Consider the following 18,006-nt stretch of genomic DNA (forward strand, 5'->3'; position numbering starts at 1 on the left):
ATGAAGTTTATTTATTTATTTTTATTTATTTATTATTTGATTTATATCCCACCCTTCCTCCCAGTAGGAGCCCTGGGCGGCAAACAAAAGCACTAAAAACACTTTAAAAATCATAAAAACAGACTTTAAAATATATTAAAACAAAACATTTTAAAAAACATTTTAAAAGCTTTAAAAACATTTTTTTTAAAGTAAAAGGTTTAAAAGCATATAAAAAAGCAATTCCGACACAAACTGGGATAAGGTCTCAACATAAAAGGCTTGTTAAAAGAACAAGTTCCTTATCACTTCAGGGCACAGTTTTCCCTGGTTGAGTAAGCCCCATTGAATACATTGGGACTTGCTTCTGAGTAAACAAACAGAGGATTGCACTATAAATATCTTTACAGGTTGTGTAAATAATGAACATATTTGATAGTCATGCTTATATAAATATTTTGTCATACTGTGTCCCAATAAGTATCCAATTTCACACTATGGTTGTACAATACTTCCTCTACATTTTAAGTATGCCTTGGAGTGGTCATGGTTCTCCATTGTTTTCATCCTAAGGGGCAGATAGGCTGAGAGATGATGAGTAGCCCATGGTCACCCACTACAATTTATAGCTCATTTCCATTTTGAAAAATTAATTAAAACAATTGACATGCAGGCAGGGCCGGTTCCAAAGGGCGGCCAGGTTGGGCACTGGCCCGAGGGCCCTGCAGCTACAGGAGCCCCTGAGGGGCCCTCCGCTCCCCTTCCATGATCCATGGCACGAGCCGTGCCACGGATCACAAGACAAGAGCTTCCGAGCCGCCGCCCACCACCCGCCACCATCCCCCCGCTTCACCTACCTTTCCCTGCTGTTCTTTGCGGCTGCGTGCACTGCGAGTACAGGGTTGTCATCAATCAAGATGGTGGCCGAGGTTTCCGTAAGGGACTGAAGCCTCTGCCGCCACCTTGGTTGATGGCAGCAATGTGCGCGCTGTGTGCCATAACCCAGATGGCGGCAGAGGCTTCAGTCCCTTACGGAAACCTCAGCCACCATCTTGATTGATGGCAACCCTGTGCGTGCAGTGCACGCAGCTGCAAAGAACAGCAGAGAAAGGTAGGTGAAGCGGGGGGATGGTGGTGGGCAGCGGCGGTGGCGGGTGGCTTGGAAGCTTTTGTCTTGTGATCCGCGGCGTGGTTTGTACCATGGATCGTGGAAGGGGAGCAGAGGGGCCCGGGGCAGGCTGATGTCCAAAGGCCCCGACATTCCTAGAGCCGGCCCTGCATGCAGGCAAAATTTATTAAGTGGATTCAAACAATACGTTTAAAGCACATCCAACTTGCATTTAAAGTGCACGACTTCCCCTAAAGAATCCTGGGAAGTGTTGTTTCCCCCTCATAGTTATAGTTCTCACCACTCTTAACAAACTGCAGTTCCCATGATTCTGTGGTGGGATTCATGTGCTTCAAATGGGTGTTGAATGTGCTTTAAATGAATGGTGTGGATCTGCCCTAGGTATGATGTGCATTCAAGAGTGAATTGAAAAGAACAACTTTAAAAGATACTTCTTACTCTTACTCTTTCTGAAGTGAAGGGTCAAATCTGTAAAAATGTTTGGAGCAGCCACGTTAAAAGATAAGGGCAGGGCATTCCAGGCAGGGGGTTGCCAACCCTGCTTGAATATGGATGTCTTTGCAGAGGATCCCTAGTCAAGGTTTACCAACAGCACAATCCAAACTATATCTACTCACAAGTCAGTCCTGTTGAGTTCTATGGGGCTTAATCCCTTAGTATGTGTGTTTAGTTGTAGCCTTCAGGAGCATCCATCTTTACTCTCTAATGCTCCCATCTCACATCTCCACAACACTAGGCTCCTTTGTCCCTACAGTGGCCTTCTGGTGACTGGCCTGGCCTGAAGGTACTTAAACCCTTCTTGCTGAAAGCAAGTAGGCTAGATTAAATGTTCCCTACCCAGGCTCCATCTTTTAGCTAACCAAGTGGCAATAAGGGCAGGAAAGAAGGTCTTCTTTGCTGCCTCTATTGCATCCGCGGAGTGCTGTCCCAGGAGGCTGTTCCAGGTGGTCCGAAGCCTGGTCGGTCCAGTTGCTCAGGAACCATTGGAACAGTCAAAGGCCTCCTGTGACATATTGGCAAAGCACTTCGCCGATAAAATCGAACACTTACGGAGCTCGATCCCGTGTGCCGTGGACACAGTAAGTGAACCAGAGTTGGCCAGTTGCAAGCCGGTAAATTGGGATTGGTTTCAGCTTCTCCCTTCTGAGGATGTGGACAAGGTGCTCTCAACTGTGAAGCCTACCACGTGCTTGAATGATCCTTGCCCATCGTGGCTCCTTGTGAGCTGCAAAGAGAAATTGGGCACGGGGATTAAAGCGGTGGTAAACGCATCCTTGCAAGAGGGTGTGATGCCATCAGCTTTCAAGGAGGCAATTGTAAAGCCCATCTTGAAGAAGTCCTCCTTGGATCCCCAAGTTTTTAATAACTTTCGCCCAATTTCGAATCTTCCATTCTTGGGCAAGGTCATCGAGCGAGTGGTGGCCAACCAGTTGTCAGCACACTTGGATGAAACGGATTACTTAGATCCATACCAATCGGGCTTCAGGACTGGTCACGGAACCGAAACAGCCTTGGTCACTCTGGTAGATGATATGAGGAGGGCATTAGATAGGGGAGAATTCACCTTTCTTGTCCTCCTCGATCTCTCAGCGGCTTTTGATACTGGCGACCACAGTATCCTTTTACATTGCCTGGAGGGATTGGGAATTGGAGGTACTGTACTGCAGTGGTTCCGTTCCTTTCTCTCCGATAGGTACCAACAGGTAGCATTGGGGGAGGAGGTTTCAGACCCTTGGCCTCTCAATTGTGGTGTGCCACAGGGTTCTATCCTCTCTCCCATGCTATTTAACATTTATATAAAGCCGCTGGGGACAATCATTAGGAGATTTGGGCTGCAGTGTCACCAATATGCAGATGACACTCAGCTCTATCTCTCATTTAAATCTTCACCAGAGTCGGCTGTGGAGACCTTGTCCAAGTGCCTGGAATCCGTGAGTGGATGGATGGGAAGGAACAGGCTGAAGTTGAACCCCGATAAGACCGAGGTGCTGCTCGTGGGGGACAAGAGAAGGTTGGGAGATGTTGACCTGAAGTTCAACGGGGTGAGTCTACCCCTGAAGGACCAGGTCCGTAGCCTTGGGGTTGTACTTGATTCCAGGCTGTCCATGGAGGCTCAGATTTCGGCAGTGAGCCGGACAGCCTGGTATCAACTACACCTCATACGAAGGCTGCAACCCTACCTTCCTGTTCATCAGCTCCCACTGGTAGTACATGCCCTGGTCACCTCTCGATTGGATTACTGTAATGCGCTCTACGTGGGGTTACCCTTGAAAACGGTCCGGAAACTACAACTTATACAAAACGCGGCGGCTCGATTACTTATGAATAGTCGCCGCCGTGATCACATCACACCTGTGTTGTTCGATCTACACTGGCTTCCTGTTGTTTTCCGGGCCCAATTCAAGGTGTTGGTATTAACCTTTAAATCCCTATACAGTTTCGGCCCAGTTTATCTAAAGGAGCGCCTGCAACGCCACCAATTATGCCGCCCAACACGATCAGCCACACAGGGCCTTCTCTCAATCCCGCCGACAAAAACAGCTAGATTGGCGGGAACTAGAGAGAGGGCATTCTCAGTGGCGGCCCCCACTCTCTGGAACTCCCTCCCACAAGATCTACGGCACGCCTCTTCCCTAAATGCATTTTGCAAAGCTTTAAAGACCTGGCTCTTTCAACAGGCCTTTGGGACTTCCGGGGAGGGTTAACTGTTATGATTAAATGCCTCGTACCCTATATTATTATTATTTGTTGCTGCACTGTTTTACTGTATTATTGTATTTTACTGTATTGTATTTTAATTCTTTTTATGTACGTCGCCTAGAGTGGCCATTGGCCAGATAGGCGACATATAAATTAAAGTTATTATTATTATTATTTCTATTTTAATTTCCAATCAGATTTTTTTAATTGTATGCTCCAAGCAACTGTGATTGATGCTTAATGTATCATGCTTAATGACATCACTCTGGCCTTCCCCGTGACATCACTCTGGTCTGCCCAGTGACATGACTCAGACCCACCTCCATGACATCACTAGGGCCCACCCCTCAAATCTCAGGTTTTGGGATGCTTCTGACCTGGCAACCCTAGCCAGCAGAGATGTGACTATGTGCTGTTCAAACCCCCTTGCCATCAACACTGGGGAGTTAGGGTTGCTCTATTAGCTTTTTAATTTTATTTTACTTACAACATTTGTATATCACCTAATAAAAATGTTCTCTGGATGGTTAACAATAAGATTAAAACCATAAGAAGTTCTGTTTTCTGTCAAACTGAACAAGGTCTATATTCCATATAAATATAATTCATAATTTGATAATTCATTAGTATCTGAAAAAAGAAAAGCAGATGTCAGGATGAAAGGTTCCAGTCTAGCATTCTCCTTAACATGCTATATATAGGATTTCCCCCCCTCCTATCATGTGAAGTGGCGCAGTCCAGACAGAGGTTTACTCCTCATCTACAATTTTTGAGAGAACTAGATCTGTGTTTAATACTCTGGGGGCTGTGTTGTTAAAACTGAGCTTCATTTCTAAAATAATTAATAGAAGAAGATTTTAAATATTTCAATAATGTAGCTAAAATAAATGTGGCCATTTTGAATATACGTTTCATTTCAGCATTTGTGAACATGAATAATTAAATCAAAACTGAAATAGAAATTCCCTGAATTAGGCACTCTAGCACTTTAATATTTGGAAACAGAGTTATATTGTTTGTTCTTCATAAGTCCATAGGACTTCAAAAAGAACCATAAAAAACAAATAGCTAATAATAGTGATGCATTACTAAATAAACAAATAATCTTCTTTCATGGCAATGAGAAAGAAGTTTCAATCTGTGTTTTAGAATCCCAATCAAGTAAATTGAGTGAATTCAAATGTTGCTTTTGATACTTATGCCAGTGCTATTTGCATTCAGCTTAATATATTAGCTTCTTATTTTATCTTTCAAAGGAAAACTTTGATCTATCTCAAGCAAGCACGCCAGTGTCCAAAGAAACAGAAAACTCCGGTTCCCATTTGTTTATTTCTAATAATAATGACTCCAAATTGGACAAGCAAGGGGAAGAAGTATTTTATACCACAGTAGGACTTTATAAGGTTTGTATGTAAAAATCTAAAATAGATTATACCAAACTGGCATGTGCTCCATTCACTTCTGTTCATGGTATTTTTTGTGTGTCCTTTATGTTATTTCTATTATGTGCAGGTGAATAGGGCACAAACTGCCCAACAGAATAAAAGACAGTATAAGTCACAGGATTCACAGGTAGGACTGTAAAGTGTGATATCCTTAATTGTGTTCAAGTCATCATCATCATCATCATCATCATCATGCATTTATCAGTTGTAATATGCTTTAGCATTGTACAAGTGGGCAATACTTATCATTATAAAGTTATTATTATTATTATTATTATTATTATTATCTTTATTTTTACCCTGCCCTATTTTCCAAACTGGAACTCAAGGCAGCTTCCAGATAAAAATACATATAATTAAGAACATACAATAGTCTAAAATAAATAGAATTAAACTATTTGCAATATTAAAACTGTTCAAACATACACTTAATAAATCATCTCTGTTTAAAATAGTACAATTAAACAATAACAAAGCAGCACCCTCTTCAAGCCATGACCTTAGCAACCGTCAGTTCCAAAGGCCTGTTGGAATAAAAAAGTCTTTACCTGCTGACGGAAGGATTGCAAAGAGGGGGCCATTCTTGCCTCCCTAGGAAGGGAATTTCAGAGCCTAGGAGCAGCCACCGAAAAGGCCCTATCTCACTTCCCCACTAAACGTACTTGTGTAGATGTGGGGATTGAGAGAAGGGCCTCTCCTGAGGATCTCAGAGCCCGGGCAGGTTCATATAGGGAGATACGGTCTGACAGATAGCCTGGACCTAATCCGTATAGGGCTTTATAGGTCATAACCAGCACTTTGAATTGTGTCCGGAAACAAACTGGCAGCCAGTGGAGCTGCTGTAACAGGGGAGTTGTATGATCCCTTTATCCAGCCCCGGTTAGCGTTCTGGCTGCAGATCATTGCACCAGCTGAAGTTTCCAAACAGTCTTAGTAGTGAATTGTAATGACCTTCCAAAGATGTGACTGCTCACTTGCCTAACCAGAGCTGTTGGTGACTACCCATGACATCACCTGGCACAGTACAGCAATGGTGTGCACTTTAATATATTTGCAACTGATATTTCTTAAAATTTTAATAATAATTCTTAAATTACACTTGACCCATCACTGTTACAAATTTGCACAGGATTTTGCCACAATTCCCAAGAAATTGTACTGTTGGTGCTTTTCTCAGTTTGAATATGGTACATTTCTCATTAAAATTTAGGTTATAATGTTGCTCTGTTCCATCTTAATACTGTAACTTTTATTATCAAGAATTTGGTAATAATTTGTGGCACAAAGTCACTCATTGAGGCCAGTTCTTTATTGCGGGAATATTACATTTGCTAAACTACTGCACTGAATGCTACTGTTGAATAGAATATTAATGTATGGATGCCATGGGCCCTTATAGTTTGTGTTGATATTGGTTACAAGCAATACAACACCCATCCACCATTTTATTTTTTTTTAATTCTTTTTTTGTATTTTTTAAAATGAAAATTGTGCTGTACAGCTGCTGTGAAATAATGGTGAAAATTTATCCCCGCTTAGAACTATCAATTATATCCAACAAAGTCATTGCATGAGTGGAATGACTTCTGCTTGAGCAACAGAACTTCCTCTCTCTCTTCTCCCCCCCCATTGTGCCCCTGCCCTCCTCAAATCCGGAGCTTGGAAATAATTTTTTGAGGAACGAGTGGGTAATTCCTTTACATTTTGATTGTAATAGAACTAGGAGTAATTTTATTACTTTTGTGGAGTAATTATAATGTTTCTAGCATTACTTTTAGGCATTATGTTTTTGGGGGGGAAGCAGGAGAAGTCTTCTGCTCCTCTGATTTGTGGATGAAAATCATATGCCTCAAACTGGGCTTCTGTGCAGCGTCGCTCTTCCCTCATGCTCTGTGTGTGGGTAAGAAGTGATGACGGAGGAGGTGGAGAGTGAGATGGGGTGCAATGGAGAAAAGAATTGTTTTAAACAATGGGTGGTGGTGGTGGTGAAGAATGGAGTGGAGGGGAAAAGGAGCCAGAGGGCGAGAACATGGATAAAGGAGGAGAAGGAGGCAGCAGCAGAATGGAGATGAACTGTGGAGGTGCAAGATGATAATGTGTGTGTGTGTGAATACTGTGTCTGCACTTGGCACACAAAGTGGCCTCCACCACCCTCTCTCACTACTGTGCTGCATTTGCGGTATTTTAACTTTTTTGCATCTCAGGGGAAAATGTTTGCTTGGGTGAGTGTCCCTTAGTTGGTGGCAGGACAGGGTCCGGGAGGTAGTTAAGTGAGAGAGATTATGCTTGCTGGCTGAGTGGAGAAGGGGGTGCACTTGGTTTGATGTGCAAAGATCTGCCTCCCTCCCCACCTCCCTTACCAGCAGAGAGACCACCATTGCTATCTTATGGATAAAAAGAATTATTCTACTACCTCTGTATATGTGTGTTTATTTTTAGGCTACTTAGATGTGCAGCAGCCAAGGCCAGCACCTTTTAGCCATTTTTTTAAAAAAAGTAACTGAAATTTAATTGTAGTGATTACATTTGAGTAAAAGTAAAATAATCAGTTACTTTCAGAGCAACTGTAATTGTAATGGTAATTACTACTTTTTGGGCCATATAATTGTAACTGTAATTTATTACTTTTTAAAAGTAATCTTCTAAACTCTGCTCAGATCTGCTCTGGGAGTTCTCTCAACCCTCTGGGGCAGATTTGGGTGTGTGTGCAGAATGCACAATGGGGTAGGAGAGGGAGGAGAAGTTCCATTGCATGGACAGATGTCATTTCACTTGTGCAGTAACTTCAATGGATTCAACCCAGTGTCTTACCATTTCCTGGACTTGTTAGGATTTTATAATTCTTGAACTTAGAGAATTTGAGCCATAATAACAGCTTATATCAAACCTTTAGAATCTGAGATACCAAACAAATTATTAGAAGTTTATTGTGAGATGGAACCGGTGACTAAATGTATGATCTGCTCAGGATATTGTACATAATTTTGATGTTATTAAAGTACATTTGGAACTATGGTAATAACTTCATTTTTACAAACTTGAGAGAGAATGATTAGATGATAATGACACAATAGTACATGGGTAGCCAATGTGGTGCTCATGTTACTGGACCACAAACCTCATCACCCTTGACCACTGGCTGTGTTGGCTTGAGCTGATGGGAACTGTAGTACAACAGCATCTGGAGGGTACCATTTTGGCTACCCTGCAATTTTATACAAGGCTTGCCACCTTTTGGTGAGGTGTGTCTTTGTGCCCAGCACACAGGGGAGGGCAAAATGGAACTGCCAGCAATTTGGGTTCAGTCTCTTAGCTTCTAGGTCACAACCCCCCCACTGAAGCTTCTCTCATATGATTGGCCAGCTTGATGCATACAGATCAATCTGGAAGGTGGATTTACCTGGCACAGATCAGAGGAAAGACTTTGTTCCTCTGGTACAGTTCCAGGCTATATAAACAGACCTGAGACATGGCTGTGATTCAGTGCTACTTGGCTTTTCTGGTATAAAACTGGCCATACATATGACATGCTTTAATGTGTTGTATGTCTTCTTTAAGAAATATAGTATGAATTCTGGCTATATTCCCAATTTCTGGCTATATTCCCTCCATGCTAAAGTTATTGTCACTGAAAAGTGTCTTATGGAATCATCACACAATAATTAAAATGACTTTGACCCAATTTGCATGTAGCACCAAGCCAAACCATAGCTTACATGAATGCAGGAGTGTGTGGGCTCCTGAAGAAGAGATTGCAGCCACTTTGCTTTTCCTCCGGTCCTGCTGCTGCTGTGCTGCTGTGAGCTAAGCCAGAGTTTGGCTTAGTGCTTTGTCCAGGCTCATGGTTTGTCTCACTCTAGACAAACCACGAGCTGTAACCAAGGATTGGTCTATGGCTTACCACTCATGCTTATTCTAGAAAAGACAAACCATGAGCCCAGGTTTGGATGACACAAAAAACAAAACCATGGCTTACCTCACAGTGGCACAACACAAACAGGACTGGAGGAGTAAAGCGGCCATAATCTCCTCTGTGAGAGCCTACACATTCATGCTAAGCCATGGTTTGGCTTAGCATTATGTACTATCTGGGCCTATATATCATTATTATTATGTAATATACTTATCTTACTTGTCTACCAATTATTTCTACTAATAAGGACCCAGAGCAGCTTACAAAAATAAATACTTTATAAAAATCCAGAGTAGCATACTTGATGCAATCATATAGAAAAATCCTCAATGTGTCCCTGAAGATACCTACCAGACTATGTCGTTCATTTTCCCATGACAGTTTCTATGCTAATGTATATTACATTCTGCCCCTTAACAATTTTTGTTTCAGGGAAATCTTGTTGCCCTCAAATACATTAATAATCAAACAGATACCTGGATACAGAAACAATCAATTCTACAGGAGATTCAGGTGGTATGTTTCATTCTTAAACTTTTTAGCATCTTTCATTGCAAATTTGCATTTGATTGGGAAACTAACTGCAGCTATCACTGTTGTGACTCAGGTTGGGAGGGGAGGCATCAACAAAGGTGATACCGACTTTGAGGACTGGTGCGACAAGCTGAGGGAGTGGTTGAGCAGCAAAGAGAGTTCACAGTGTGCCCAGTCCCCTGCCCCCCTTGCTGGAGTGCAACCTGAACTGTCAGACTGCTCCATTAGACATGCCCTCTCACCTGCGCCCAAGGCGCTGCCTTGTCAACATGACATTCCCCAGCTGAGCACACTGCAGCTTCCCATGCTCAAGCAGACAGTTAGCCCGCACCAGTCACAGGGAGACAGCGGCGTCACTACATGGGTGCGGGGGGGTGAGCGCCGCACCTGGGTGATACCATGACGGGGGTGACACCCAGAGCCACCCCGTTGCGGGACACAGCACTGACGGACCAGCTGGATGGGCCGGGTGCACGGCAGGGCTGGCCTGAGAGTGCTCCTCTCCAGGTGGAAGGTGCGGCGGCAGCTGCTGCTCTGGGGACCGAGGAACGTGGGTGGGAGCGTGAGCCAGTGAGCGAGAGCGCTGGAGGAGGGGAGGGCTGGGCGACTGGGAGAAGGAGAGGGAGGAGCCATGATCTGGGAAGGAGCCGCTGTAGTCCCAGCCCAGCGCAAGGCTCTGCGCCTTTTCTAGCACCGCTCTGACATCACGTCGGGCATGGTGCCCATTGGCTGCTCAGCTCCGGGCCAGGCCTGGCCACCATGTGCTCACGTGGCCTGCGCAGGCAGGATGGAGGCTGGATGGAGGCCCGCTGGGGGCCTGCCCCTGGCACGCACCCGGAGACCTCAAGGGCTCTTCCCGGCCACCCTGTCGAGGCCAGGCCCAGTCTGATTGCCTCCTGCAAGGGAAGGCCTAGATTGAGAGGGTGCAGTCCCCTCCCCCCAGACTGAGGTTTTTGAGGAAGGAGCCTGGTTCGGGGGCCACCCCAAGCCCTCCCCTCCAGGGTGGGAGAGGACAGCTTTCCTCTTGCCCCCCCAGGAAAGCAAGACGACCAGAGGTCCGCGAGACGGACAGACGTGGGGGTGACACCATGAGTTACCGCACTGGGTGACACCAACCCTAGTGATGCCACTGGAGGGGGAAGCTGAGATCCAGCCCCCATCACCTCAAGCTGGGAGGATTCAGAGGTGTGAAGTTCAATGGATGAAGTTAAGGAGGAGCCATCATTTATGTGTGAAAGCCAAACCTACTTAAGTGGACTCAGGGGAGGGGTGATATGCTTAGTCAGTGTTAGCCAGGGCAAAAGTTCCTAGAAAGTTAGTTTGATGAGTCACAAAGCTTTTGATATATCTATTACTTTAATAAAAAGAGAAAAACTCACAGAACCATGTGAGACTGTATTCCTCGGCTTCCAGCAGGACACAGGCAGATGATCTAAAATTCACCTGAAATATGAAGGCCTATGGAGCCACGCAGAAATAAATATGCAGAAAAATCCATGAACTAATTGAAATTTCTAAAAGAGAATATGGGCAAATATTCTTTTGGACTATTTAATTAGGGAGGTCACCATCATAGTGCATTGTCTTGTTCAGACCACCTATCTCAAGGTGGTCCCATAATAGACAGACAGTTCAGGTAAGAAGAGACAGGGTAGAGACACACTTACTGTTCTGGTTTGAGTGTGTCTCCACCTCTGTGAAACGGGGGTGCACAATTCTAGTCAAACTCCACCCTTTTTATTCTAAAGTTCTGCTTGGATCAGCTTGAGTACTTTTTTTTCCATTCAGCTGCAGACAGATTTCACAACTAATTGGTGGAGCAATCCATTTGTCTTCCAGATGTGGCCAATGAAAACACTTTGCTGCAGGCTCAGGCAGACAGTGATTGGCCCAACACTTTGCTGTGGGCAGTCCTGAAAGGTCTGAAGTCAGCAGTGGGGATGGGAGGTGAGGCCAGCAGAAGGCAGGGTTGCTTCAAAATGCAGCCAGGAAAACAATTCTGGCTGCTTTTGAAGTTACTAGTGTGCCCACGGTCGGCTGAAGAAGATTGCATTTAATTGGCTATATATAGATGAACTGCATAGTTTGAATATGACTTGTATCTTTTTGGAATAGTTGATGTCAAGACTGGATACCACATTTATCAATGTTTCTTTGCTTTAGATGAGAGAACTGAGACATGAGAATCTGGTGGTCTTCTATGGGATATGTCCTGAAGCTCCAAACATGTGCATTGTAATGCATTACTGCAAGAAAGGAAGCCTAAAGGTGACTATTTTGCATCAAGATTTAGAACAATTTTTAAATCAGGTATGAAGGATCGGGTCACACTTAATTCAGATCATGCATAATTGCTCCAGAAAGGATGGCTAAAGCAATCAACTCCAGCCAGCATTATCAATAGTCATTAATAAATGACTATTAGTCCAACACATCTGAAAGACACCATTTTGGCTATCCCTGTGTAGAGGATCCAGCTGATACTGGAGGGACTATTTTTCAAGGCAATGTATCATCACGCAAGATAGATTTTTGCCCCTCCATTGACTGTGGTCTAAACAGTAGCTAGAGAGGAGAGAATGGGAAGGATATTAAGAACATAAGAAGAGCCTGCTGGATCAGGCCAGTGGCCGATCTAGTCCAGCATCCCGTTCTCACAGTGGCCAACCAGGTGCCTGGGGGAAGGCCGCAAGCAGGACCCGAGTGCAAGAACACTCTCCCCTCCCGAGGCTTCCGGCAACTGGTTTTCAGAAGCATGCTGCCTCTGACTAGGGTGGCACAGCACAGCCATCACGGCTAGTAGCCATTGATAGCCCTGTCCTCCATGAATTTGTCTAATCTTCTTTTAAAGCCATCCAAGCTGGTGGCCATTACTGCATCTTGTGGGAGCAAATTCCATAGTTTAACTATGCGTTGAGTAAAGAAGTACTTCCTTTTGTCTGTCCTGAATCTTCCAACATTCAGCTTCTTTGAATGTCCACGAGTTCTAGTATTATGAGAGAGGGAGAAAAACTTTTCTCTATCCACGTTCTCAGTGCCATGCATAATTTTATACACTTCTATCATGTCTCCTCTGACCCGCCTTTTCTCTAAACTAAAAAGCCCCAAATGCTGCAACCTTTCCTCGTAAGGGAGTCGCTCCATCCCCTTGATCATCCTGGGTGCCCTCTTCTGAACCTTTTCCAACTCTATAATATCCTTTTTGAGATGAGGCGACCAGAACTGTACACAGTATTCCAAATGCGGCCGCACCATAGATTTATACAACGGCATTATGATATCGGCTGTTTTATTTTCAATACCTTTCCTAATTATAGCTAGCATGGAATTTGCCTCTTTCACAGCTGCCGCACACTGGGTCGACATTTTCATCGTGCTGTCCACTCCAACCCCGAGGTCTCTCTCCTGGTTGGTCACCGCCAGTTCAGACCCCATGAGCGTATATGTGAAATTAAGATTTTTTGCTCCAATATGCATAATTTTACACTTGTTTATATTGAATTGCATTTGCCATTTTTCCACCTATTCACTCAGTTTGGAGAGGTCTTTTTAGAGCTCTTCACAATCCCTTTTTGTTTTAACAACCCATAACAATTTAGTGTCATCAGCAAACTTGGCCACTTCACTGCTCACTCCTAATTCCAGGTCATTAATGAACAAGTTGAAAAGTATAGGTCCCAATACCGATCCTTGAGGGACTCCACTTTCTACAGCCCTCCATTGGGAAAACTGTCCGTTTATTCCTACTCTCTGCTTTCTGCTTCTTAACCAATTCCTTATCCATAAGAGGACCTCTCCTCTTATTCCATGACTGCTAAGCTTCCTCAGAAGCCTTTGGTGAGGTACCTTGTCAAACGCTTTTTGAAAGTCTAAGTACACTATGTCCACTGGATCACCTCTATCTATATGCTTGTTGACACTCTCAAAGAATTCTAATAGGTTACTGAGACAGGACTTTCCCTTGCAGAAGCCATGCTGGCTCTGCTTCAGCAAGGCTTGTTCTTCTATGTGCTTAGTTAATCTAGCTTTAATCATACTTTCTACCAGTTTTCCAGGGACAGAAGCTAACTGGCCTGTAATTTCGGGGATCCCCCCTGGATCCCTTTTTGAAGATTGGCGTTACATTTGCCACTTTCCAGTCCTCAGGCACGGAGGAGGACCCGAGGGACAAGTTACATATTTTAGTTAGCAGATCAGCAATTTCACATTTGAGTTCTTTGAGAACTCTCGGGTGGATGCCATCTGGGCCCGGTGATTTGTCAGTTTTTATATTGTCCATTAAGCCTAGAACTTCCTCTCTCGTTACCACTATTTGTCTCAGTTCCTCAGAATCCCTTCCTGCAAATGTTAGTTCAGGTTCAGGGATCTGCCCTATATCTTCCACTGTGAAGACAGATGCAAAGAATTCATTTAGCTTCTCTGCAATCTCCTTATTGTTCTTTAGTACAACTTTGACTCCCTTATCATCCAAGGGTCCAATTGCTTCCCTAGATGGTCTCCTGCTTTGAATGTGTTTATAGAATTTTTTGTTGTTGGTTTTTATGTTCTTAGCAATGTGCTCCTCAAATTCTTTTTTAGCATCCCTTATTGTCTTCTTGCATTTCTTTTGCCAGAGTTTGTGTTCTTTTTTATTTTCTTCATTCGGACAAGACTTCCATTTTCTGAAGGAAGACTTTTTGCCTCTAAGAGCTTCTTTGACTTTGCTCATTAACCATGCTGGCATCTTCTTGGCCCTGGCGGTACCTTTTCTGATCTGCGGTATGCACTCCAGTTGAGCTTCTAATATAGTGTTTTTAAACAACTTCCAAGCATTTTCGAGTGATGTGACCCTCTGGACTTTGTTTTTCAGCTTTCTTTTTACCAATCCCCTCATTTTTGTGAAGTTTCCTCTTTTGAAGTCAAATGTGACCGTGTTGGATTTTCTTGGCAATTGGCCAGTTACATGTATGTTTAATTTAATAGCACTGTGGTCACTGCTCCCAATCGGTTCAACAACACTTACATCTCGCACCAGGTCCCGGTCCCCACTGAGGATTAAGTCCAGGGTTGCCGTCCCTCTGGTCGGTTCCATGACCAACTGGTCTAGGGAATAGTCATTTAGAATATCTAGAAACTTTGCTTCTTTGTCATGACTAGAACACATATGCAACCAGTCTATGTCCAGGTAGTTGAAGTCACCCATTACTACCACATTTCCTAGTTTGGATGCTTCCTCAATTTCATATCTCATCTCAAGGTCTCCCTGAGCATTTTGATCAGGGGGACGATAGATCGTTCCCAGTATTAAGTCCCTCCTGGGGCATGGTATCACCACCCACAACGATTCTGTGGAGGAGTCTGCCTCTTTTGGGGTTTCCAGCTTGCTGGATTCAATGCCTTCTTTCACGTATAGAGCGACTCCGCCACCAATACGTCCTTTCCTGTCCTTCCGATATAGTTTATATCCAGGGATAACCGTATCCCACTGGTTTTCTCCATTCCACCAGGTCTCCGTTATGCTCACTATATCAATGCTCTCCTCTAAGACCAAGCACTCCAGTTCTCCCATCTTGGTTCGGAGGCTCCTAGCATTAGCATACAGGCACTTGTAAGCAGTGTCCCTCTTCAAGTGTCTTTGGCACTTGTGGTTTGGCCTGTGGTAATTTTGCTCTTCTGAATTGATATTCTGTGCCCCTGCTCTCACAATGCCTACTTCTAGGCCTACCCCTTTTAAAATTTCATCATTTCTTTGGTTTTTATCCCAGGGGGGAGGTTTATTCCGAACTGGACCTTTCTCAGCTCCTGTTGGGTTTCCCCCCTCAGTCAGTTTAAAAGCTGCTCTGCTTCCTTTTTAATGTTAAGTGCCAGCAGTCTGGTTCCATTCTGGTTCAAGTGGAGCCCGTCCCTTTTGTACAGGACCAGCTTGTCCCAAAATGTTCCCCAGTGCCTAACAAATCCAAACCCTTCCACCCGACACCATCGTCTCATCCACACATTGACACTGCAAAGCTGGTCCTGCGCGTGGAACCGGTAGCATTTCAGAGAAAGCCACCTTGGAGGTCCTGGCTTTCAGCATCCTACCTAGCAACCTAAATTTTGCTTCCAGGACCTCACGGCTGCATTTCCCCATGTCGTTGGTGCCAACGTGCACCACGACCACTGACTCCTCCCCAGCACTGTGTACCAAACTATCTAAACGACGGGCGATATCCGCAACCTTCGCACCAGGCAGGCAAAACACCTTGCGGTCTACACGCCCATCACACACCCCACTGTCTATGTTCCTAATGATCGAATCACCCACTACAAGGATACCTCCACCTCCTGGAGATATATCCTCGGCACGAGAGGATAGCTGCTCATCCCCCAAGGAATGGGTCCCTTCTAAAGGATCGTTTCCCTCTTCCTCAGCTGGATGCTCTCCTTCCCCGAGACCATCGCTCTTCATGATAGCAGGAGAGCTATCATCGTTGGAGTAGGACACAGCTATAATGTCCCTGAAGGCCTCCTCCACACACCTCTCTGCCTTTCTCAGCTTTTCCAGGTCCGCCACCTTGGCCTCAAGGAAATGAAGTCGTTCCCGGAGAGCCAGGAGCTCATTGCACCGAGAGCACACCCACGACTTCTGTCCAACAGGCAGATAGTCGTACATGCTGCAGGCGGTGCAAAACACTGGAAAGCCCCCACACCCCTGCTGGCTTCTTACCTGCATAGTTTTGTTTAAGGTTTATTACGTCAATGGGTTGGAGACTGCGGTTTAGTTGAGGTCAGGGAACAGATGGGCAGAATGGGGGGCCCTGGCCTCCTTGCCCTGCTGCCGAACTCGCTCTGCTGCTTTACTCGTCTTGATGCTTCATCAGCTGGGGCTCCCTCTAGCTCGTGGAGCAGGCTCCCTCGCTAGGGTGCTCTGACTTTATATGTGTGGCTGGTTCCTCCCAGCTACTGCTGCCAGCCAATGATGTGTTACTTGAGGCTGATGGCTCAACTATCAGCTGGGGCTTAACTCTTTAGTATTATCTCAGGCTTCCTTCCTTCCTGAGCGAGGGGCGGGGCTGTTTAAGCTTTTGGCTGCTTTTAATCTAAGCAAGAGGCTGCGACTTCCAGGCAAGTCTTTTTTGTTTGTTGTTTTCCCACCTAGAACAGCCTGACCTTTCTTTAACCTAGGGAAACAGAGCTTGTGGTTGTGTTTCAGGAAGGCTAAAGCTGCCCTTTTTAGCAAGGACTGAGCTGACTCTCTCCCCGTATGTATCGGTGGAGTTTCCTTTTCCCCCTTCTCTCCGACTGGAATTTAGCCTTGTTTACAGTGTCCCCTGAAGCTTTCCTGCTAGGGTGGTGTTGAAAACTAGCTTTCTATAGGCTTCCTTCTCCTAGGATCTGTCTCTTAAGATATAGGTTCTTTCAGGATTTGGCTCCTAGCTCAGGGTGACCTTGGGCTGCCCTTATTACTTATTGCTCTGAGCTGTTTTACTTCAATTAAATAATGGAATAAATGGGAGCTACTTACCCTCTTTTCGCTCTGCTGCTTAACTCGCCTTGATGCTTTGTCAGCTGGGGCCTTGACGCTTCATCAGCTGGGGCTCCCTCTAGCTCGTGGAGCAGGCTCCCTCGCTAGGGTGCTCTGACTTTATATAAGATGTGATGAGATTGTGATGAGTTTGAAGATCTTGTTGAAGCACCTTGATGTCTTCAAAACAGAACTATTATTATTTATTAAATTTATACACCTCCCTTTCTCCCCAAAGGAGCTCAGTATCCATCTCCTCAGAATCACTATCCTGGTGCCCTGACTTTAACAGTTGAAGGTTAGGTTTTATTATTATTGGTTGAGATTTTATTGTTTTAATGTATTTGTATGATTTTCTTTTGTACGTCGCCCAGAGTGACTGGGAATCCAGCCAGATGGGTGACTAATAAATATAACAACAACAACAAACAACAACAACCATTTAAGTTCCATTTTGTTTGTTATTTGTACAGTTCCTATCACACTGGGCCTTGGTTTCAATTAAAATTTTTGGTTACTATAGTCTAAACCAGACTAATTCTAGAGCCATGGGATTGCAAACCCTGACTACTGATAATGTATCAGCTGTGTTAAACATGCTAATCCAATTCTGCATTTTTATTGGAAAGTCAGTAGGATGAACCATGAAAATCTCATAGCCAGGACAATCTGGGCTACAACCTTATACTTGGGATGTTGTGCCACACTCTTGCAATCTGATACTGTAGCCTTAAATCACTGTCCAACAGAGTTGCAAAAATGATATTCATACAGCCAGCTCATCCTGATAAAATCTCACCTTATGGCTAAATGGAGGTAGAAT

The 18,006-nt window shown here is 44.5% G+C and overlaps 1 protein-coding gene across 6 annotated transcripts in view; it reads left to right on the forward strand.

Moving 5' to 3' along the window:
• LOC133389056 (guanylate cyclase 2G-like) overlaps positions 1-18,006 on the forward strand; it is a 120,414-nt gene that overhangs the window by 54,147 nt on the left and 48,261 nt on the right. For 4 of the 6 annotated variants that reach the window (XM_061635989.1, XM_061635990.1, XM_061635991.1 and 1 more), the window contains 4 exons: positions 5,065-5,211; positions 5,321-5,380; positions 9,599-9,682; positions 11,864-11,968. In XM_061635989.1, the coding sequence (XP_061491973.1) occupies positions 5,065-5,211; positions 5,321-5,380; positions 9,599-9,682; positions 11,864-11,968 (396 nt within the window). The remainder of the gene's footprint in view (positions 1-5,064; positions 5,212-5,320; positions 5,381-9,598; positions 9,683-11,863; positions 11,969-18,006) is intronic. The other 2 variants (XM_061635992.1, XM_061635993.1) reach the window with 1 other exon arrangement.

Source organism: Rhineura floridana, chromosome 7 (genome assembly GCF_030035675.1).
Source record: "Rhineura floridana isolate rRhiFlo1 chromosome 7, rRhiFlo1.hap2, whole genome shotgun sequence".
Lineage (NCBI taxonomy): Eukaryota > Metazoa > Chordata > Lepidosauria > Squamata > Rhineuridae > Rhineura > Rhineura floridana.